The 20127-nt window shown below is 29.5% G+C and overlaps 1 protein-coding gene across 1 annotated transcript; it reads right to left on the bottom strand.

Annotated features, from left to right (window-relative positions):
• Positions 1–292: 292 nt before the first annotated feature.
• LOC130443392 (dual oxidase) lies at positions 293–18986 on the bottom strand. Its single transcript, XM_056777966.1, has 16 exons — positions 18631–18986; positions 16279–16359; positions 14217–14566; positions 13879–14083; positions 12904–13070; positions 12443–12679; positions 10720–11165; positions 8363–8564; positions 7827–8306; positions 7483–7767; positions 4964–5167; positions 3903–4212; positions 3470–3844; positions 1991–2208; positions 1157–1897; positions 293–510 (listed from the first exon to the last, which is right to left on the bottom strand). Exons 1-16 carry the CDS (start codon positions 18680–18682, stop codon positions 382–384), a joined length of 4482 nt encoding a protein of 1493 aa, XP_056633944.1. The 5' UTR covers positions 18683–18986; the 3' UTR covers positions 293–381.
• Between the last annotated feature and the right edge of the window lie 1141 nt (positions 18987–20127).

Below are 20127 nucleotides of genomic sequence, written 5' to 3'. Positions count from 1 at the left end.
GCTCATTATTAAAAATTCTACAAAAACAACAAAAATTACGACAATGTACATAATTGTTTGCTAGATTTTTTTTGTAAAGTTCTGCTTTATTATTTGATTTTAACTAAGATTTTAGTTAAGGCTTATTTTTTTAAAAACGTAAGTAGAAATTTATAAATATTTTTATATAAAAATATGTTCTTTAAAAAAATACGTTGTTTTCTTAAATTTTTCATAAAATTGTAACCTACAAAAAATAGTTTTATAATAATTTCTGGCTTTAATAGATTTTTTTATAAAATAAAAATGAAAATTGCATGAAAATAATTTATTGAATAAATAAAATACCGTTGCGCTATAATATATACAATAAAATCAATTTAAAACATTCATTTAGTTAATTTATCCGAAATTTTCAAAATGGTGGATAAAATAAGGTAACTTTCTTCCAATATTTACTTCATCACAAGCTGACATTACACTTTTAGTAAGAGGCCTTGGTCCACAGCTAAATACTCCAATTTTGCTTACCTGAAATATATTACATCTTTTTTATACACTATTTGAACTTACATCATCAAATAAACGTTTCCATTTGAATAAAAATCGCATATCAAGAAGATTTGTATGAAAAATGAAAATAAATTAACTACAGTTTGCATAAAACCGATACAATTTGTAGATTACACAAATCTTTAAACGATTTCACAAATTCTACATATCATTTAGTAGTCAGTACAAGATTTTATTTTATCAGCACTTAGAATTGTTTACTAAAAATTACGTTCTTTTGATCTACTGAATTATAAAACCTGTCAAAATATCTTCTTTTACCATTCTACCTATCCTTTTACATCTTGGCACTACAATGAATTGATATTGAAAAGAGATGTTGAATCGATTCTGATGAACTCTATTAACGAATAGTTGAAGAAGAAAATCCATTAGCGCGCGAAATTTTAAAGAATACACTGAGAAAAGTTTCTATATGGAAATTGTAATAATATATATATATATATATATATATATATATATATATATATATATATATATATATATATATATATATATATATATATATAACAAAAAATTAATTATTGGGATTTTTTTATCAATAAAATTATTTTTCCGAATATTTTCTACTAAATCTACACTAAAGAAAGTGTTTTATACTTACGTAACTATGTCGTTTCTGAACGAATTTTAAAAATGACGTCATATCCGGTCGTCCGAAATGATTGACAGCTTTTAGTCCGGTGAAAATAGAAGTTTTCGATAATCTTTGGAAATGATTTTCGCATATATACAACATGGTCGTTCTCAAATCGAATTTATGGAAAAATTGTGTAATAAATATATGAATTTCCAAAACGTTTGTTACATCCTTCTTTTCCACGTCTCTTAATACGTCAATGAACCATTCAAAATGTTTGTGGGACGGACATATCCACAGAAAATACACTTTTTTACAAGTTACACCCGAGTACCTATTCGTCGAAGTACCGAAAACCAAATCGTTAAGGATGGAAGCGTAAGGGGTGACTCCAATTCCACCCCCAACCATTACGGCCACTTCGAATTTATACCAGTCTTGATTCCCTCCTCCGAACGGACCTTCCAATAGAATTTTCGGTTGGTCGTCCGGATTATAGTTACAAGGATCGAAATAATTCCGGAGTTTCCAAGTCCAGGGCCCTTGGGCTTTAATATGACAGGACAGAAAGTTTTCGTGGGGCGCCGATGTTAAAGTAAACGAATGAAATTCGTAATTAAAGGCCGTACAGGCCAACCTAACCCATTGTCCCGATAAATATTTCAAATTAGGCGGACGGTAAAATTTTATTTTGATTACATCCGAAGGCAATAATTCCGTTTCTAATACATCCAAAGGGATGTATCTTGTTCTCAAACTTACAACCTGCAACAGTACATCTATATATTCCTACCCCTACCATAATTAACATAAGGTTAATATTGAAGCACCCGGTATATTGTTAAAAAAATATTTTACCTTATCCAACGTAAATATAATTCCAGGTCCGATGAAAAATAACCAAAATCTAGGAGCCCCCGTAAGTCTTGCTAAGCCGTGTATTAAACAAAAAATGTAAAACACTATATACAAACTGTGAGTGAACCAGAAAAATTTGTATGCTTTTTTTCTAATCGTAGGATGTGCAAAAACGATTATTATACACATTATTATAAATAGAAGAACGCCTGTTACACCTAAAATTAAAAAAATCGGATGCACTTGTATAGAATCCCTTTTTTTTTCAAATAGTTCAGCAGCGAACGTGCTAATACGTTACACAGAATATTATAATGTAGAAACAAAATTTTCCAGTGGTACCATCTACTAAACTAAAAAATAACTGCTGAACAAGCATTTATTTTAAATCGATTTCAAAATCCACTAATTAAAATTGTAATACAAGTATTTATCACTTTTAATGTAATAAAATTAATTACAGTAAGAAATAATAATTAATAAAAATCTCGAAACAATTAAATAAATTTAGAGGTAAAGTTTATGTTGGTATCACTTAATTTCGCCGCATTCAAATTCCAATCGTTCGGTCAACTTCATTTAGCATCGTGAACTAAAGTAGTGTTTTTATTTGGATGTGTCTAGTCGACCGATATGTCGTAAAGTTGTCGAGTTTTTGTGAATTTTCGAAAAAATTTAGATACCATACATTTTATACTTTCTACATTCTATTTATTATAAAATAAACAAAATATTAGGATCTATAATTAATTTAAGGGGCGCCCAAACCAAAATTTTATTGTTTATGAATAAAATTTGTAAAAAAAATATTTTTAAACACGGAAATTCGTATATATGAAAAAATAAGCAGAAAAACGTGATAAAATTTTATAATTAATGATGTTGATGAAACTAAGAATCTGAATGGTACAAAGGTACAAGAGAGCAACAATATTTGCATTAAAAAAAGCAGCGTCAAAATGAATTTATTTAAAAACAATTACAAAAGGGATTCGAAAAAGACTGTTCTTGATTAATTTTCAATTTAATTTAACCAAAAAAGCTTCGTTTGCACATCAGACCCCCTCAAAGTTATAACAATTTTACTAAATATCTTCTTAAATATTGAGTTTAGAGAAAAAACTTTCAGTTGAACAATAGAGCTCATCAAAAGATCCACAAAAAAGTTTATATACATTTTTAACGTAAACCTATTTTTTTCGCTGTTATGACACAAAATATCTATATTAGGTTAGTCAATATGGCTCCTGCAATGATATTTTGAGTCATAACAGCCAAAAAAATAGGTTTATGCAAAAAATATTTATAATATTTTTCGTAGAACTTTTTATGAGCTTCATTTTTTGTATTAAACTTTTTTCTCCAAAATTAATATTTTAGAAAATATTTGAAAAAACTAACTTTTTTTTTCAGAACTTTATTCATTAGATTAGATTAGAACAATTACTATATCTTATTTATTTACGATAATATATTTACCTGTTATTGTTTGAAATATCCAAAATGTAAACCCGGGTTTATAATCTGACGGAAATCGAACTTCATTAGTGAGACATTTCAAATTTTCTATCGGTTGCGTAGACACGTGGTAAAAATTAACAATATGTCCGACTGTGTGCAATAACGAAAAGAATAAACCAGTGCAAGCAGCTATTTTGTGAAACTGTATATTCGTATCCAACGGAATGTACTGTTGTATGGAAAATTCTTTTAATTTCGTTATCAAATTTCTGGACATCGTTAATAATAAAATGCTGTAACAGAAAGATAAAGACGCCGCGGAGCCTCGAGTTATAGCTATACCCACGCCCATTATATGTCTCAAATCAGTATGTTCAGTCATAAAAGAATAATCTAAAATAACACGAAATATTTTTTCCAAATTTTAATTATCGAATTAATAATTACTTACGTATAAATCTTTCAACGAATAGTAAAATGGTGACTACGTAAAACAAAAATAAATAAAAAATGTTCTGTCTATTTTCCTCTAAAAACGTTACGAAAGTGTCCCATTTTAATCGAACGTAATTTTTTTTATCTTCTAAACTGGGTTCAATATGAAAACTAGTCATTCGAGCAACGTTCGTTGACGTATCCAAAAAATTTTGTTTCGCTCCTTTACAATCGAGACCGATCGCAATAAAATCACCCTTATATTCCTGCATTAATACTTTAAAATCTGAATAAGTCAAATCGTATTTATACTCAAGACCGGCGTCCTAAAATTAATTTTACTTAAAGTTTGTTCCACTGCCACCTATTTACACTACTATGATTCATCGTATCGTTTCGCGCTACACCGAGGGTAGTTGTATATAATGTGAAAAAGCGCGCTACCTTACCGACGGAAACTTTCAAGGCTATGAAATTTACTGAACACCTGCTTCAATAGACTACAGGATTGTTGACGTCACACACCGCCATTGTTAGTGCAGGTCAGGGATCAATTTCCGAACAAAGTTTTAACGGACGTATATATGTTATATCAATACTTTCTGGTGCAAATACATTACCATCTTATACAACACTGAACTAATTAAACACTTTTTAAATAACTTACAGAAAATACACTACTTTGCAAACTTTGTTTGGAAAGTGAACTTAATATGGCGGTCGTGACGTCAAGCTCCGCTTGTCTACTGTTTATTGCAGTATGAACCCTAAGACATCGTACAAAAGTTTGTTTATACGGGGCGATTCCAATTTTATGAAAATTGTGTCGAATATTATCAAAAATGTGCGGAAACAAATTAGAATTGTACGTAATTTGATAAATTCAAAAATAACAGTGTTTTTTATTATGTTTATAGAAAAAAAAAACGATTTAGATGAGTTTTTTGTGCAAATTGTGTGGTTATCATATGCGTAAGTTTTTTATTATATATATTTTTAATAATGTTAATACGATTCGTAAGCGAAATAGTTGATATGTATACAAATTTCAATAATTGTTAATCATCAAAAATTTACCTGGAACATGCCATCTATGAGTTCGGTAACGTGATCATCAGATAAACTAGTCGTTCTAGCGATTTCTACTAAAGACCTCAACATTTCCGATAGTTCTTCTTTATCTATTACCCCATTCCTATCATTATCACACATATCGAAAATAATTCTCAATTTATCTTCAGTAGCACCGCGAGAAAAAAGTACCACAGTGTCCAAAAATTCCTAGAATTATATAGATACATATAAGACGTTAACTACTCACTCATGTGATAAAATTGAAAACAACAATGGAAATTAATTAAAAAAAAATTAGTATTCTAAATTTTGTGAATTGCTGAAAAGTCTACTGAAAAAACTATAAAAATGCTCAGTTTGCGCTGTATTCATTCCACTGAAACAGATCTAAAAAGTATCTATGCAGTCCTCTTTACACCATAAGAAAAAACAATACAAAATAACCAAACTACCGGAAAAATCAAGAAAAGCTAACACGGGTACATACGAAATCGCCGATTGTTTATCCCACGTCCATCATTTTGAGAATTACTGCGTAACGGCTGTGTCAAAAGTTTCTTCTTTTTTCCGATTTTAATGGATCATAGAACAAAATTATGACGATTCATCCGTGATAGACGATTTATCGATGATTTGGGGAAATCATTTTTGATAATAATCGGAATTACTCCATAAATTAACATAAATTTTGATACAAAAACAAATTGGAATCAAATAAATCTGATATATAGATTATTTATCGATTATTAGAATTTTTTTAACAAAAGGGAAATTATTTTTGATGTTAATTGGTATTGTTTCATTAATTAACGTAAATTTTGATACAAAAATGAACTGGGGTTAAATGAATTTGCTGAATAGACGATTTATGCATGATTAGAAATAAGTTTTGGCATAGAGTAAATTATTTTTGATGATAATCACAATTATTTCCTAAAAGAATTTAAATTTTGATCGAAAACAAACTGAAATCCATAAACATGTAAAAATAAACGAATTATTGATGATCAGAAATAAGTTTCGGCGAAGGGGAAATTATTTTTGATAATTATTTCCTGATAGAACTCAAATTTTGATAAAAAACGAACTGGAATCCACAAAATGAAACAATAGACGATTTTTCTATGATTAGAATTTTAAGTTTTGGTAAAGGGAAAATTATTTTTGATTATAATCAGAATTATTTTCTGAAAGAACTTAAATTTTGATAGAAAACGAACTACAATCCATAAAAATATAAGAATAAACGATTTTTTTATGGTTTCTCTAAATCATGTTTTTCGTTATATTCAAAGATTTCACAATTAAAACTGTTTCCCGTTAGCCATGATTCTTTTACAAGTAGCAAAAGGGAATAATATAAAAATTAATTTACCAGGGTTTTCCGAAAAGTTTCGTCGTTTCAATTACAAGCAATTATACTTTGTTATTTAACTAACAAGTTTGTAATATAGATCAAATAACAGCCGATGTTACCCAATATTTTTGACTTATCGTCAGGGAAGATAAATTATGAAGTATTCATTTTGTTTTTTATTGTGTTGAAATATAAAAACAATTCTTCCACATAAATAATTCAAAAATTGATTAAATACTTTCCCCTGTATGTCTAAACATTATTTAATTATCATTTTCCCTCAAAAATGAACTCTTCTATGGTTCATTAATTCTAGTTGTGTAATTCAGGTTTCATAAAAATCCCTCTATGTTCAAAAATAGACTATGGCAGATTTAAATTGTAGCTGGTAGCGTGGTTGCCAGATTTTTTTAAATTACGAATAAAATATCTTTATTAGTGTGTTCTGTGAAATTTAATCATTTCAATGTGAGTAATTAATCAGAAATATATTTGCAATTATTGTTTATGAATGACTACTTATAATAAATATTATAAAATATGCAAATATATTGGTATGAAAGGTAATTTACATAATAGATGTACTGTTTGAACTGGCAACATCGCTAGATTGCATGTCTAGACTACCATCTCTTAGAGAGAGATGGAAAATTCATTTGGTTGTGTACAATTGATCGGACAGTGGCGTGCGATATATTTTTTTATTCTTTATAATATAGTGATAGTTGAGGTAGGGTAAATACTTATCGCCTCGTCGATTGGCGGGAAAAAAATCTTATATCGTCACAGCAGTCGTTTGGCGGGAAAAATTCTGACCGCGCCACAGCAGTCGGTTGGCGGGAAAAATTCTTATTGCGTCACATTAGTCGGTTGGCGGGAAAATATATGGTAGCTTGTGGTTTACGTGGGTTGTAGTGTATATACAGGATGTACTATATATACAGTGAGTATCGAAAAAATACTATCAATGTCAAAAGGGCATTAAAGAGGCATATACTGGCGAAGAAAATATTATCGATATCATAAGTGCAGTAAAGAGGCATATACAGGTTGTATCGAAAAAAATATTTTCGATGTCAAACAGGCTGTTTCTGTGATTGATCGTGGGGTTGGGCACGTTTCAATAATAATTTTTATCATTATTAAAATAAAATTGATATATTACCTGAAAGGATATCCTCCCATCTTTATCCTTATCGACAATATTGAACATTTTAGTAACGAAAATGGCGTCTGCTTTCATCCCTAACGCGCTAGCGAATTCAGTTTTGGTCAAAGACGTTCTCATCACAGTCACCACTTCACCGTCTATATTTGAATCCGATCTTCTTCTTCTTTCACCAGGTCTCAGTCCGAATGTTAAGGCGTAAGCTTCCCTGAAAAAATGTTCGAGTTTCTTTTCTCGTCGCTGACGGGTTTCAGCTTTAGCCAGAAGTACTTCTCGTACCACCTATAAATGTATAACTATCGAATTGGATATTTGACATAACCTAACTTTACCAACTTCACCTGTGTACTGAATACAGTCTTCTTATTCGAATTCAAAAACGCTTCTAACTTATTCATGAACTTCTTTTTCGAGGCTAGGGATTCGAATTCTAAAACTAAATCGTAATCTCTCGGCACGTGTATAAGAACAATCGGTTTTTTTTTCGTTGTAACGTTAATCGATTCTTCTATTAACATATTATCAACGTTATTCAAATTAATTGTTCTCAATTTCTCTCCTTTCCTCTCCAATACGTGTATGGCAACATCAGGACCGAATTTAACTTTGACAACTCGCTTGTGATTGGCGTGCAGCCATTCCGTTACTATCATCGTATCCACCTGTAATTTCACCTCACCGTTTCGCAGTTCTTCTTGTTTTATCTTGAGACGTCTCCTTTTACGGTTTTGTAATTTGACTACTCCGTACCCGGCGCCTGCGCACAAAATAGGTACGAAACCAAGAAAAACGCACGCGTAGATATAGACGAGTTCGTTTCCCTGAAAAACGTGTATCGTTAATTTTTTCAAATTATTTCCGAATTCTTCATCCTTACTTCGAAATAATCGTAACCTGTTATAACTTTACACGGTTCCATTTGTGACGTATTCAATTGCATAGGTTGGGGACAGGGATCGCCGTCCATCCAAAAAAATACGTTTTTTTGTATCGTCTTGGGATCAATGTTAGTACTGTTTATAATAATGTCGTATAACTTAATCTTTTTTATTTCTTCAATTTCTTTTTGTGTGAATACACTAAAATATTTAATTAATTTTTTTAATCTATCGCATTTATGTAATGTAATTATTTTTTTATTTGAAACCAGTCCGACTCTGTTCAAGATAACATCATTCCAAATCAAATACAATAAATATCAGAATTGTGTCAATACACTAAAATATTAATTTGTTTTCTTAATTCATCGTCATTATTTAATGTAAATATTTTTTTATTTGAAACCAGTCCGACTCTGTTCAAGACAACATCATTCCAAATCATGTACAATAAATATCAGAATTGTGTCAATACACTAAAATATTAATTTGTTTTCTTAATTCATCGTCTTTATTTAATGTAATTATTTTTTTATTTGAAACCAGTCCGACTCTGTTCAAGATAACATAATTCCAAATCATGTACAATAAATATCAGAATTGTGACAATACACTAAAATATTAATTTGTTTTCTTAATTCATCGTCTTTATTTAATGTAATTATTTTTTTTATTCGAAACCAGTCCGACTCTGTTCAAGACAACATCATTCCAAATCACGTACAATACATATCAGAATTGTGTCAATACACTAAAATATTAATTTGTTTTTTTTAATTTATCGTCTTTATTTAATGTAATTATTTTTTTATTTGAAACCAGTCCGACTCTGTTCAAGATAACATAATTCCAAATCATGTACAATAAATATCAGAATTGTGTCAATACACTAAAATATTAATTTGTTTTTTTAATTCATCGTCTTTATTTAATGTAATTATTTTTTTTTATTTGAAACCAGTCCGACTCTGTTCAAGATAACATAATTCCAAATCATGTACAATAAATATCAGAATTGTGACAATACACTAAAATATTAAATTGTTTTCTTAATTCATCGTCTTTATTTAATGTAATTATTTTTTTTATTCGAAACCAGTCCGACTCTGTTCAAGACAACATCATTCCAAATCACGTACAATACATATCAGAATTGTGTCAATACACTAAAATATTAATTTGTTTTTTTTAATTTATCGTCTTTATTTAATATAATTATTTTTTTATTTGAAACCAGTCCGACTCTGTTCAAGATAACATAATTCCAAATCATGTACAATAAATATCAGAATTGTGTCAATACACTAAAATATTAATTTGTTTTTTTAATTCATCGTCTTTATTTAATGTAATTATTTTTTTTTATTTGAAACCAGTCCGACTCTGTTCAAGATAACATAATTCCAAATCATGTACAATAAATATCAGAATTGTGACAATACACTAAAATATTAATTTGTTTTCTTAATTCATCGTCTTTATTTAATGTAATTATTTTTTTTATTCGAAACCAGTCCGACTCTGTTCAAGACAACATCATTCCAAATCACGTACAATACATATCAGAATTGTGTCAATACACTAAAATATTAATTTGTTTTTTTTTAATTTATCGTCTTTATTTAATGTAATTATTGTTTTATTTGAAACCTCTGTTCAAAATAACATAATTCCAAATCAAGTACAATAAATATCAGAATTGTGTCAATACACTAAAATATTAATTTGTTTTTTTAATTCATCGTCTTTATTTAATGTAATTATTTTTTTTTATTCGAAACCAGTCCGACTCTGTTCAAGACAACATCATTCCAAATCACGTACAATACATATCAGAATTGTGTCAATACACTAAAATATTAATTTGTTTTTTTAATTCATCGTCTTTATTTAATGTAATTTTTTTTATTTGAAACCTCTGTTCAAGATAACATAATTCCAAATCAAGTACAATAAATATCAGAATTGTGTCAATACACTAAAATATTAATTTGTTTTTTTAATTCATCGTCTTTATTTAATGTAATTATTTTTTTTTATTCGAAACCAGTCCGACTCTGTTCAAGACAACATCATTCCAAATCACGGAACAATACATATCAGAGTTGTGTCAATATGAACGTATCGTTTTACCACGTGGTGGATAAACACAAGGTGAAGGCCAAACTATATAATTTGCGGTCATACTAGAAGAAATCAATTATCAATAGAACGCTTTTAATTACACCAGAACCGAACTGTAATTAAAAAACGTTTGGTATTTATTCTATTTATTACTGGTTTTGTATTAAAGTAGTTTTATATCAAAAACGAAATTACAATTTAAAAGTATGAAACTTTATTTATTTCTACTTACCCATTTTCAACGTTTTCAAACCAAAATCTATCGGCGTCTCTCAAACGGATAAACTGTTCCAAAATAACTTTTGTAAATAACTCTCCCGGTTTTCCGTAACTTTCCAACATTCCCCCGACATAAACATCGATATTATCAATATTATTATCGTAAGCTGCAATGAGCGTCTTCAATATATCGGGTCGTTTTTTGAATAAAGTCGGATTGATATCCGACCAATTTTTAAATTTTGCTAATCCATAGGCGGCTCGTATTGTGTTGTAATCCGGAAGACCATTATCTCTACCGCGCATTATATTAATAGCTCCAAGATCCCTTCGGGAAAATTCCATTGGGCCGAAAAGTTTATCTCTGACGTCGGAGCACAGAACCGAATCTTCCCGTTCGGATAATTGTGACGTCATACCCATCAGTAACTCTTCTATGGAATTATTTGTTAGAACTTCCTAAAAATATGATTTGCCGGTACCAACACAAATTTTATCGTATTTTTTTTTCGAAAAGTACTCATGAAAACGAAAATTTTTGATAAAAAGTAGAAATGACAATAAAATATTAATTTTTCGATTTGCATGACCAAAAATAGGATGGACCCCATCAATTCCAAACATTTACCCGATTTTTTGAGTTAATCAATTCCTTTTTTAAATATTTGGAAAAAATTATGATTGTGTTTTTGTTTTCACGTAATAATACGATTTTTCTATTTTTTGTCAAAATGTGAGTGATAATATTAATTTTACGATGTTTTTACCAAAAATAGGAGGCACCCCCCTCTCTTCCAATCACTAACCTGAATTTTCAAGTTAATCGATTCATTTTTAAATATTTGATTTTTATTCTCACATAAAAATGAGTTTTTTTTTATCAACCAAAAAAGTGTTGAAATGGAGAAAATATTAATTTTTTTGGCCAAAAATAGAGAGACCCTCACTTTCACACATTTACCCGATTTCTTGAGTTAATCAATTCCTTTTTTAAATATTTAAAACAATCATTTGAACTATGTTTTCTCGTGTTTTTATTTCCACCTTCCTCCTTGATTTCTTCATAAAAAAACATAGCAATGGAAATTACTTTCCAAAAAATACTTACTATCCAAAAGGAAAAAGCAGTACTTTAAGTAATTAATTCAAATTTATGTTACATTTATACAGTCACAGTGATTTTTGATCACCCCTCGTAGTTTCTATGACTTTAATTCCCTAGTTTTAAAATAAAAAATGATCGAAAATAGATGATAACGATTGTAAAAATATAATCTACAATCTTAGTACGGTCCTGCCAATCACGAACTCGATTGATGTTTAACGAGTACCAATTCGATATCAATGGTTTGTCATCATTGATTAAAACAGTGATGCCAAATGGTTGAAAGGATTTCCCTAAATTTCATCTGAAAACACCCACTTTGACGTCACTTGTAAAAATTGAAAGAAGAATATGTTTCTCTAAAGTCAATTAGTAAAATAACACAAATCGGCATCACCGCGTTGAATCCGGAAACGTTCTTTATTCAACAACGAAGACGCGCCATTTTAGGATCTGGCTTAGCAACGCCGCTGTATGCGTCATCGTTTTTTAGTAATTTTTTTATATCTGTTTTTTCACTTAATATTTCGAGAAAAGCGTTTTGCTTAAAAATATTTTAGTTAAAACGTGTTTAATAGAATAAATGAATGAATTTCGTTCTATAAAATATAATTATGTGAAAAATATTTACGTTAGAATCCCACCAAGTTGAGCACAATCTTATAGCGATGTCGCCCATGGGAGTTTTCTTAAAATTACATCTAGAATCTCTCCTATATAATCCAGGAGGTATCAAAGAATGTCCAAATCGGAATGCGGCACTTTGAAATACGTGAGTAATACCGGGGTGAATGTCCGGATTATAACCTTTATACGGAGGCAATTCGTCTTCCAAAAACGCTGGTAAATATTCGTAAGCTATAACGTTCTGTAAAAATCGATAACTAGATTAAAAAAATGTTTTTTCAGAGCCATTTCACCTGATAAGTTCATAGAACATCGTATTTTGTTAATTTAAAAGGATAATTATAGTATTTTTGAAGGCATTTGAGGAATTGCGTGGTGGAAAAAAGCAAAGAATGATCAAATTTGAATCAAAACGATGTTCTATTGGTGTGAAAGAGCTCTTAGAAGACGAAATGAGAAATATACTTGCAAAGTAGCTATAACTATACGACGTGCTCTTTGAAAAACATCTTCATCCGACCAATTTGGATTGTGCTTTTTTATTCTGGAAGCTACCACGTTGTGCCATCGAAAAAACAAGACGCTGATCGTTAGTAACGCCGGATTTTGATTAGTACGGGCGTCACCTAACACTAAAAAACATAATTTTTCGTTATTTCGCGATACCTTTACGCGCATTATCATATTTAAGACCTGCGCAGTCTAAATTCGTTGTACTGCGCGTGTTACTAATTTTATATTGCACACGTATACGCATATTGTTAATTTCTGGACTTGCGCACACTCATTTTGGCAACTCCAAGTGTAATTTTAAATTATACGTATGGTCAATTTCCGGACATGCGCAGACTAATGCAAACGTTCTCTTGTATTGTCAATTTTCGGATTTTCGCAGACTCTTAATTTGCACACCTCCACGTGTAAGTAATTTTATATTTCCGGACATGCGTAGACTCAATTTCCGGATTGCGCAAATTTCATTTTTATGGGTCCATGCCGGTAACTAATTTTTTGTTGCAAACTTTTTAATTATCAATTTTCGGATATGCGCAGACTACTTTATTTTCGGGCGTGCGCAGTCTAAATTCTCGTATATGAACGTGTAACTTTTGGCACAATTTCATTTTTTTGGTTTTTGGGTACACGCGTGTAACTATTAATTTCCGGACTTGCGCATACTATTGCAATTTTTTTTGTGTATTATCAATTGCGCTGGACATGCGCATACTCAATTTTCGGATAAGCGCAGACTCAATACCACTACTTCCACCTATAACTAATTTTTTAATTCAAACGATTATGTGATTACGTGTATTATCATTTTTCGAACTTGCGCATTATAGAGTTTCAGACTTGCGCACGAGTTTCATTTATAAACTTGGAATAAAATTGTGACCTGAGATCTGATCTGATCTCATAAAATTGAGAGAAAAAACTTACGAAATAACCTTTCCGTATTTAATGTTTTCATCATATGCGGCACAGGATAATTGAATAAAGGAACTCTTCTGTAATTATGTATCGGCATTTTACCAGTGGCGTCGGTAAGAAATGAGCCGTTTTGGAAGGAACGCATCGCATTTACCCAAGGCTCGCTGGTACTATAAATAAAACTACCATCTATCCAACTCGTAACTTGATTCATCTAAAACAATTATTTCCTTTTTCCATTTCAATCAGTAGTGCGCATGCGTAAATTTTAATTATTATCAAAATTTATCGATTTTCGCGCATGCGCAGAAGAATTAGAAACAATTGAATCGGCAACAATTATTTACCTGTTCTCTAGGACTATTAGGACTTTGTCCTGTCTTCGTATCATAGCTGGCTCTATGAAACGGAATATATTTGTTTCCTTTGCATTCGTTATCGTACATTTCATCGCACTTTTCGATTTCTATATGGTGCATTTCGATTGGACAACCGCTTTCACTAGCCATAACTATCTCGGATGTAACCAATTGCCCAAAAAACGCCAATAGTGCGGTGCGGTTCTTCGTAGACCCCAAACCGTCTAAACCTTTCATAAATAACCTGCTAAGTTTCCTCGGACTCGGTCTATCTTGACCTGAAAGCATATATACGCCGTCGACGTACGCAGCTGGGGTTCTTCTAATAAGATGACTATCTGAAATTTAATAAATTATTTTTGGAAGTACCCCCGTAAGTTACTTCCATTTCGTTCCCGATAATTTCGTAAATAGCGCTGGTTACGTGAAATGAAATGGTTCGTCTCGCGGAGAGATGGCGTTGGGAACGCCGATATGAATTGAATGAAATGAAACATTTTATTAGTAAATCACGATTTTAAACTATTTCAAATTTCTTCAGATCGTATCAAAAATGACGTAACTGTTCATGATTAATATTATAATGCATAAATGTTGTTAGAAGAATTACCATAAATCAATATCACTGTGAGACATAATGAGATCAAAAAAATCATATACCGGCTGACCCCAATTATTAAAAAAAAAACGCTCACGGCATTCAAGGTGATTCTTCGTCATCTTGAAACGTTTGTTCTAAATTTACATCTTATTATATTACGGATATTAGACTAGTTCGATTTGAATAATTCATTTTTAAATCAAAATGAAGGTTTGTAAAAAGTTATTAAATGTACAGGTTATTTCCGGCTCATACCGGATTGTAGAAATGTGTATTTATTGAAATATTTTCAGTCATTGTGATCCACACACTGCCAACAAATCCAATGAATAGCAAAGTAAATAACGTTTATCAATAAAAACTTGAAACTGAATTCAAAATAAACTATTTAACGAAATAACAATAAATGAATATAAACAAATAATAACAAGTATTTTGATAATGTTGATTCGATAACATCGTAAAGTGCTACCAACCTTCTAGATTTAATTTCCCTGTCTATTAAGTGATTTATGCATATGATTCAGGGTCAATTTAACTTTTTATTTTCAATATTGATTTACTCGTGTATATAGTATTGACATTATGTTGGCATAAATGACGCAATAGTAAATTATGTTGGTAGTGAATTGATAATTCTGGTTCTAGTTGTTGAATCATAATCACTATGTACATAAGGGCTATTATGCATTAAAATATATCCCTTATAAATATTTGAAACTGTTTACAAGATGGCTGCCGGATATAAAGAATCCTGACACGTATTAATATCGTGTTTAATGACATTTTTCATATTATTTTCATCTATTTATCTATAAAATCAACTTTGAGGCGTATTTTGAGTCGAATTACGTTAAAATATAAAAATTTCAGACCATAAATAAAATTTTCTACTATTTTATGACATATGTCAAATCAGTAGTTAATTTTTATCCATTAGATGGCGTCAATTTAGTCACAACTAAATCATGTTATTCTGTGAACGTAAATATCAATATGAAAGGAAAGAAGGAAAAACTACCAAGAACAGTTCAGTGTAACACCGGTGTAGAAAGTATGTTATGACATTTATTTTTTTTTCTCATTATATTTTTTCAAATTTCATTATAAATGATTTTATTTCTACTAATTTATATAGTTACTGGCCTATAAATTTAATACGACCTTATTTTCAATTTAAATCAATTTGTAATATGAAAGCAATTATCGTTCGAAACATTAAGATGTTTCACACGTTTTACTAACATTTGCATCATTTACATTAAGATTTCTAAGTAACCATTTCTAATACATTTATACGTAATTATACCGGATGTTCCATATTTCTGTATCGAATGAAAAGTCCTTGAGAACTAAATTTTTTCTCCTGTTACCTCCCCTTTCGTAAAAGTCAAATATTCATTTTTCAATTACATATCAATAGTTTCAAAAAATAACTCTCTAACTTACCGACAGATCCCCATTCCGGATGAGCTAAGTTATTGAACCAACCATCATGTCTTTGTTTTTCAGTTTTACTCAATAGTTGATCTGAAATGTAGAATTTATAATAATAAAAATATAATATCTTTTTAGTTAAGCAAATAAAATGACATGGGATACGTTCGCCAATGCTGATACTAACGTAAAAAGGCAGTTGTAGGGAAATGTGATCAGTGGAACGTACATCGAATGCATTAGAAGCTTACAGTATGGCGACTAAAAGGAAATGTGTATTTTCGAGTAAATATTTCGCTTAAAATGAGGTAAAATTTAATTCTAGTTCATTTTTTGGTCAAAATGATTATTCTCTTTCAGCAAAGTCAGTTTTATAACTATAAAAAGTGATTTGTACCGTCTTCATTGTTTAACCACGTAAAATTTATTGAAACTGACGTAATTTGTATTTATCTATTGCACCACGTATAATCAATAAAAAAAATTCAAACAGAAACGATTAGAAAAAAACTATAATAATACTTTAAATAATTGTAAAAAAAATATGAGACTATTAAAGTTAAAAGTATTCAATTTTTTTAAAACTAATTTAATAAATGATTTGATTGTCAGCATCCTGGATGGGTTCGAAAAAAAAACTAATAAAAGCGTGGGTATTATTAATATTTATTCAGAGTAATAAATTTGGAATGGTAATGAGTATCCGGAAACCCGGATACGGTTATCCCCGATGTTAAAATATAAAACACTTTTTTGATTCATTTTCATTGTAATTTCATTTCAAAATGGAAATTTTCAATCATAATAAACAATCTGTGTAATCAAAATTTGTCACGACATTCTGTGATTAGTTTAATATGCTTACTGGCCCATTGAAATATCAATTATTAGGGTTTTTTGATTTTCTTACTGTCTATGACCTTGGAAATATCTGAAGATCGTAAAAATTGTTTTTCTTGTATTACAACGTTGCCATTCCGCTACTGTACATACTATAAATTTATATAGGTAATGTTATTTTTCAAAAAAAGTTTACTCCAATGTTGAACCTGTATATTCGTCAAAAATACTAAATAAATCCAATTTAAACTTGTTTTCTTAATTTATTGTTGTCAAAAATAAATCGATATTTCGAATGGTTTCGGAAATATTGAACTATATACAAGCGTGTGAATATTTTTGTTAAATTTCTGAATTTTTTGGCATAATACATGAAAATACACCTTTATAGCAAAAGTTTGCGAAAAACCATGGAATTTTCCATACATAAATCATGTTGATTTATGTATGAAATATATCCAACGTCATAGATTTTCACACTATAATTTTTTTCCGTGTAACTGATATCATTTTCGATCTCCTCGTATGAAAAAACCTCTTTGTACAGAAATTTAACAGAATCCCAAACAATTTTTTTTATTTTCAAGGCTCAAGGGCTCCCCAATGAAATCTGAAATTTTGTTGCATAACTTATAACTTTATATTATTAAATTTGTTTTGTGTAATCATGAGAGAGTTTTTGTATTTTTTCTATGATAGAATCAACGTTCCTCTTCGGAATTTCTTGTATTACGATGATGCAATTCCACAATTTATATTTATTTTCCAAAATAAAATTACTTCAACTTTCTCCCTGTATATTTCTCATATATATGGAAGTAAACGAATCCAATATATACAGTCACTTAGGCACACATTTTCTCAAATGATTCATGTCAAAAATAAATCGATATCTCAAACGGATCCAGAAATATACAATTTTTTATACAAGCGTGTCAAATTTTCTTTTAATTTCTGGATTTTTTGGCATAATGGTTAAAAATAAACCTTTATATCAAAAATGCGAAAATCCATGGAATATTATGTATTTTTGTCCGAAACATTAAAAATCGTGTTAGTTTCCGGATCGAATATATAGTTTTCCGGAAAATCCAATTTTCATGAAGGCTAGCCTGGAATAATATTCCAAAATTTATATTTACACCTCGGGAGCTCGTTTTATTTTTTTTTTTGTTACAAAGATATCCGATTAATTACTAGAAAACCCTTGTCTATTTTATTTATTTTTTAGGTAACAATTTTGGTGGAAAATGATTTCTTTTAGAGAAAAACATTATCCATTATCTTTTGTTTCAACATTTTTTAAAACAAAGTCCATTTTTACTTTATTTTGATAATTTGACGTCACCCTATAAATTGCTAAAATTTATTTTCATACAATCATAACAGAAACTTCACCAGTTAATTCTCTATTTACTTTATAAAACAAATACTTCATTTAAATTCATAGTTCAACGCTAATAATGATAAAAATAATTTTCGAAGTAATATTTAGTGATAAAAAAAATGAATAACCGCACAAACCTGATTGATACACAGTAAAAACTGCAATAAAAACGAGTCCAATATATTTCATCTTCCAGACACTTTTTTGCACAAATTTCCTATCAGCTGTTCATCGTCACACCAACTATCACAAAGAAATCATGACACATTAAATTCCCGCACTTTTTTACACCATCTTCCAAATTAAAACTAACTTTTTATTTAAACTTATCAGTTTTTTTTTTGAAATTATTCAGAGGTTTCGAAATATCGTTTATTAAATGGCAGGATCTATCTATAGAATAGAAGAGAGAATGGATAATAACCTACCTAAACGAGGTAAAGGTAAGAGAAAGTAGCGTCTGACATTTTGTGGCCATACACACATGAAGTACAAAATAGTGATCCCCTCTACAATAAAACACGTAGGCCAGAATATGGTCGAATATTTTAACGTAATAAATTGAAATAAAATGAAATTTTTTGAAAATTACACACTCAGGTAATAAAATTAAAATGCACAGCACAAAATATTGATAATAATAGAATTTACGAAATGTGTGAATATAATCTGTATTTATTTTTGACCAAAAATTTTTCATTTTTAACTTTTTATCTTCTTTAATCACACGTCGCTACATTATACTCAAATATAGCAAGTAATTTTCAATTTTCATTTATTATATGATTTTATTGTTGGATGCCGTTGCATAATTTCCGAAGTATTCTTCTGCGCAGAATCCGATTTCGAAATAAAACTTTGACCATAAGAAAGTTTTTAACTTTTTTGGAGGTTATGTACAAAAGGTAAGTACATTTTTTTATTCGATATTGTTCTATGGTGTAATAACATTTATAAAAGCTGAAATGACTGGAATAACTGGCCTATTAAAATGATTTTAACTAAAGCGATGCAATTTGTTTCAAGTGAGAAAATTAGGAAATGATGGTTTATAATATTTCTTTGTATGAAATAATAGGTATAGCTTTGCTCAACCTAGTAACGAATTATGAAACTCTCGGTGAAATATCTGCATACGCACGCTTTACCAAGTTGAGCAATTTTTCGCAATTTTTTTAATAAATTAAATTTCATATAATAATGCACCTGCATGATTTTAATGCAGATACAATTAATCAAAATGAGGTGTTATGTATATAAAGAATGAATATGAAAACCTGATAGTTCAATATTTAATTATATACAAGATAACAGAAAAAATTGTAATTAATAGAACTCGTGTAACATAAAGATTAATTTACGTCATTAATGATGTATAAGTTTTCAGTTTTAATATTAATAAAAATAATAATCAATTAGACATTCTAACTACTTGTCAATATGGCGTTTGTAGGTTAACAGAATTAACAACGCTATATTGAATCACTTACTTTATAGAGCCTAATACTACCATCAACCATTCGTTTATTTAATTTTGAACAGTCTGTTCGTAGTATTTCATTATATTATTCTTATGAATTTCTTATTAAATATTAAAAATTTATATATCACTTTAGGCTATATATAAATGAAAG

This window comes from Diorhabda sublineata, chromosome 4 (genome assembly GCF_026230105.1).
Source record: "Diorhabda sublineata isolate icDioSubl1.1 chromosome 4, icDioSubl1.1, whole genome shotgun sequence".
Lineage (NCBI taxonomy): Eukaryota > Metazoa > Arthropoda > Insecta > Coleoptera > Chrysomelidae > Diorhabda > Diorhabda sublineata.
Note: the sequence above shows the minus strand (reverse complement) of the source record. Positions and strands in the feature narration are given on the sequence as shown.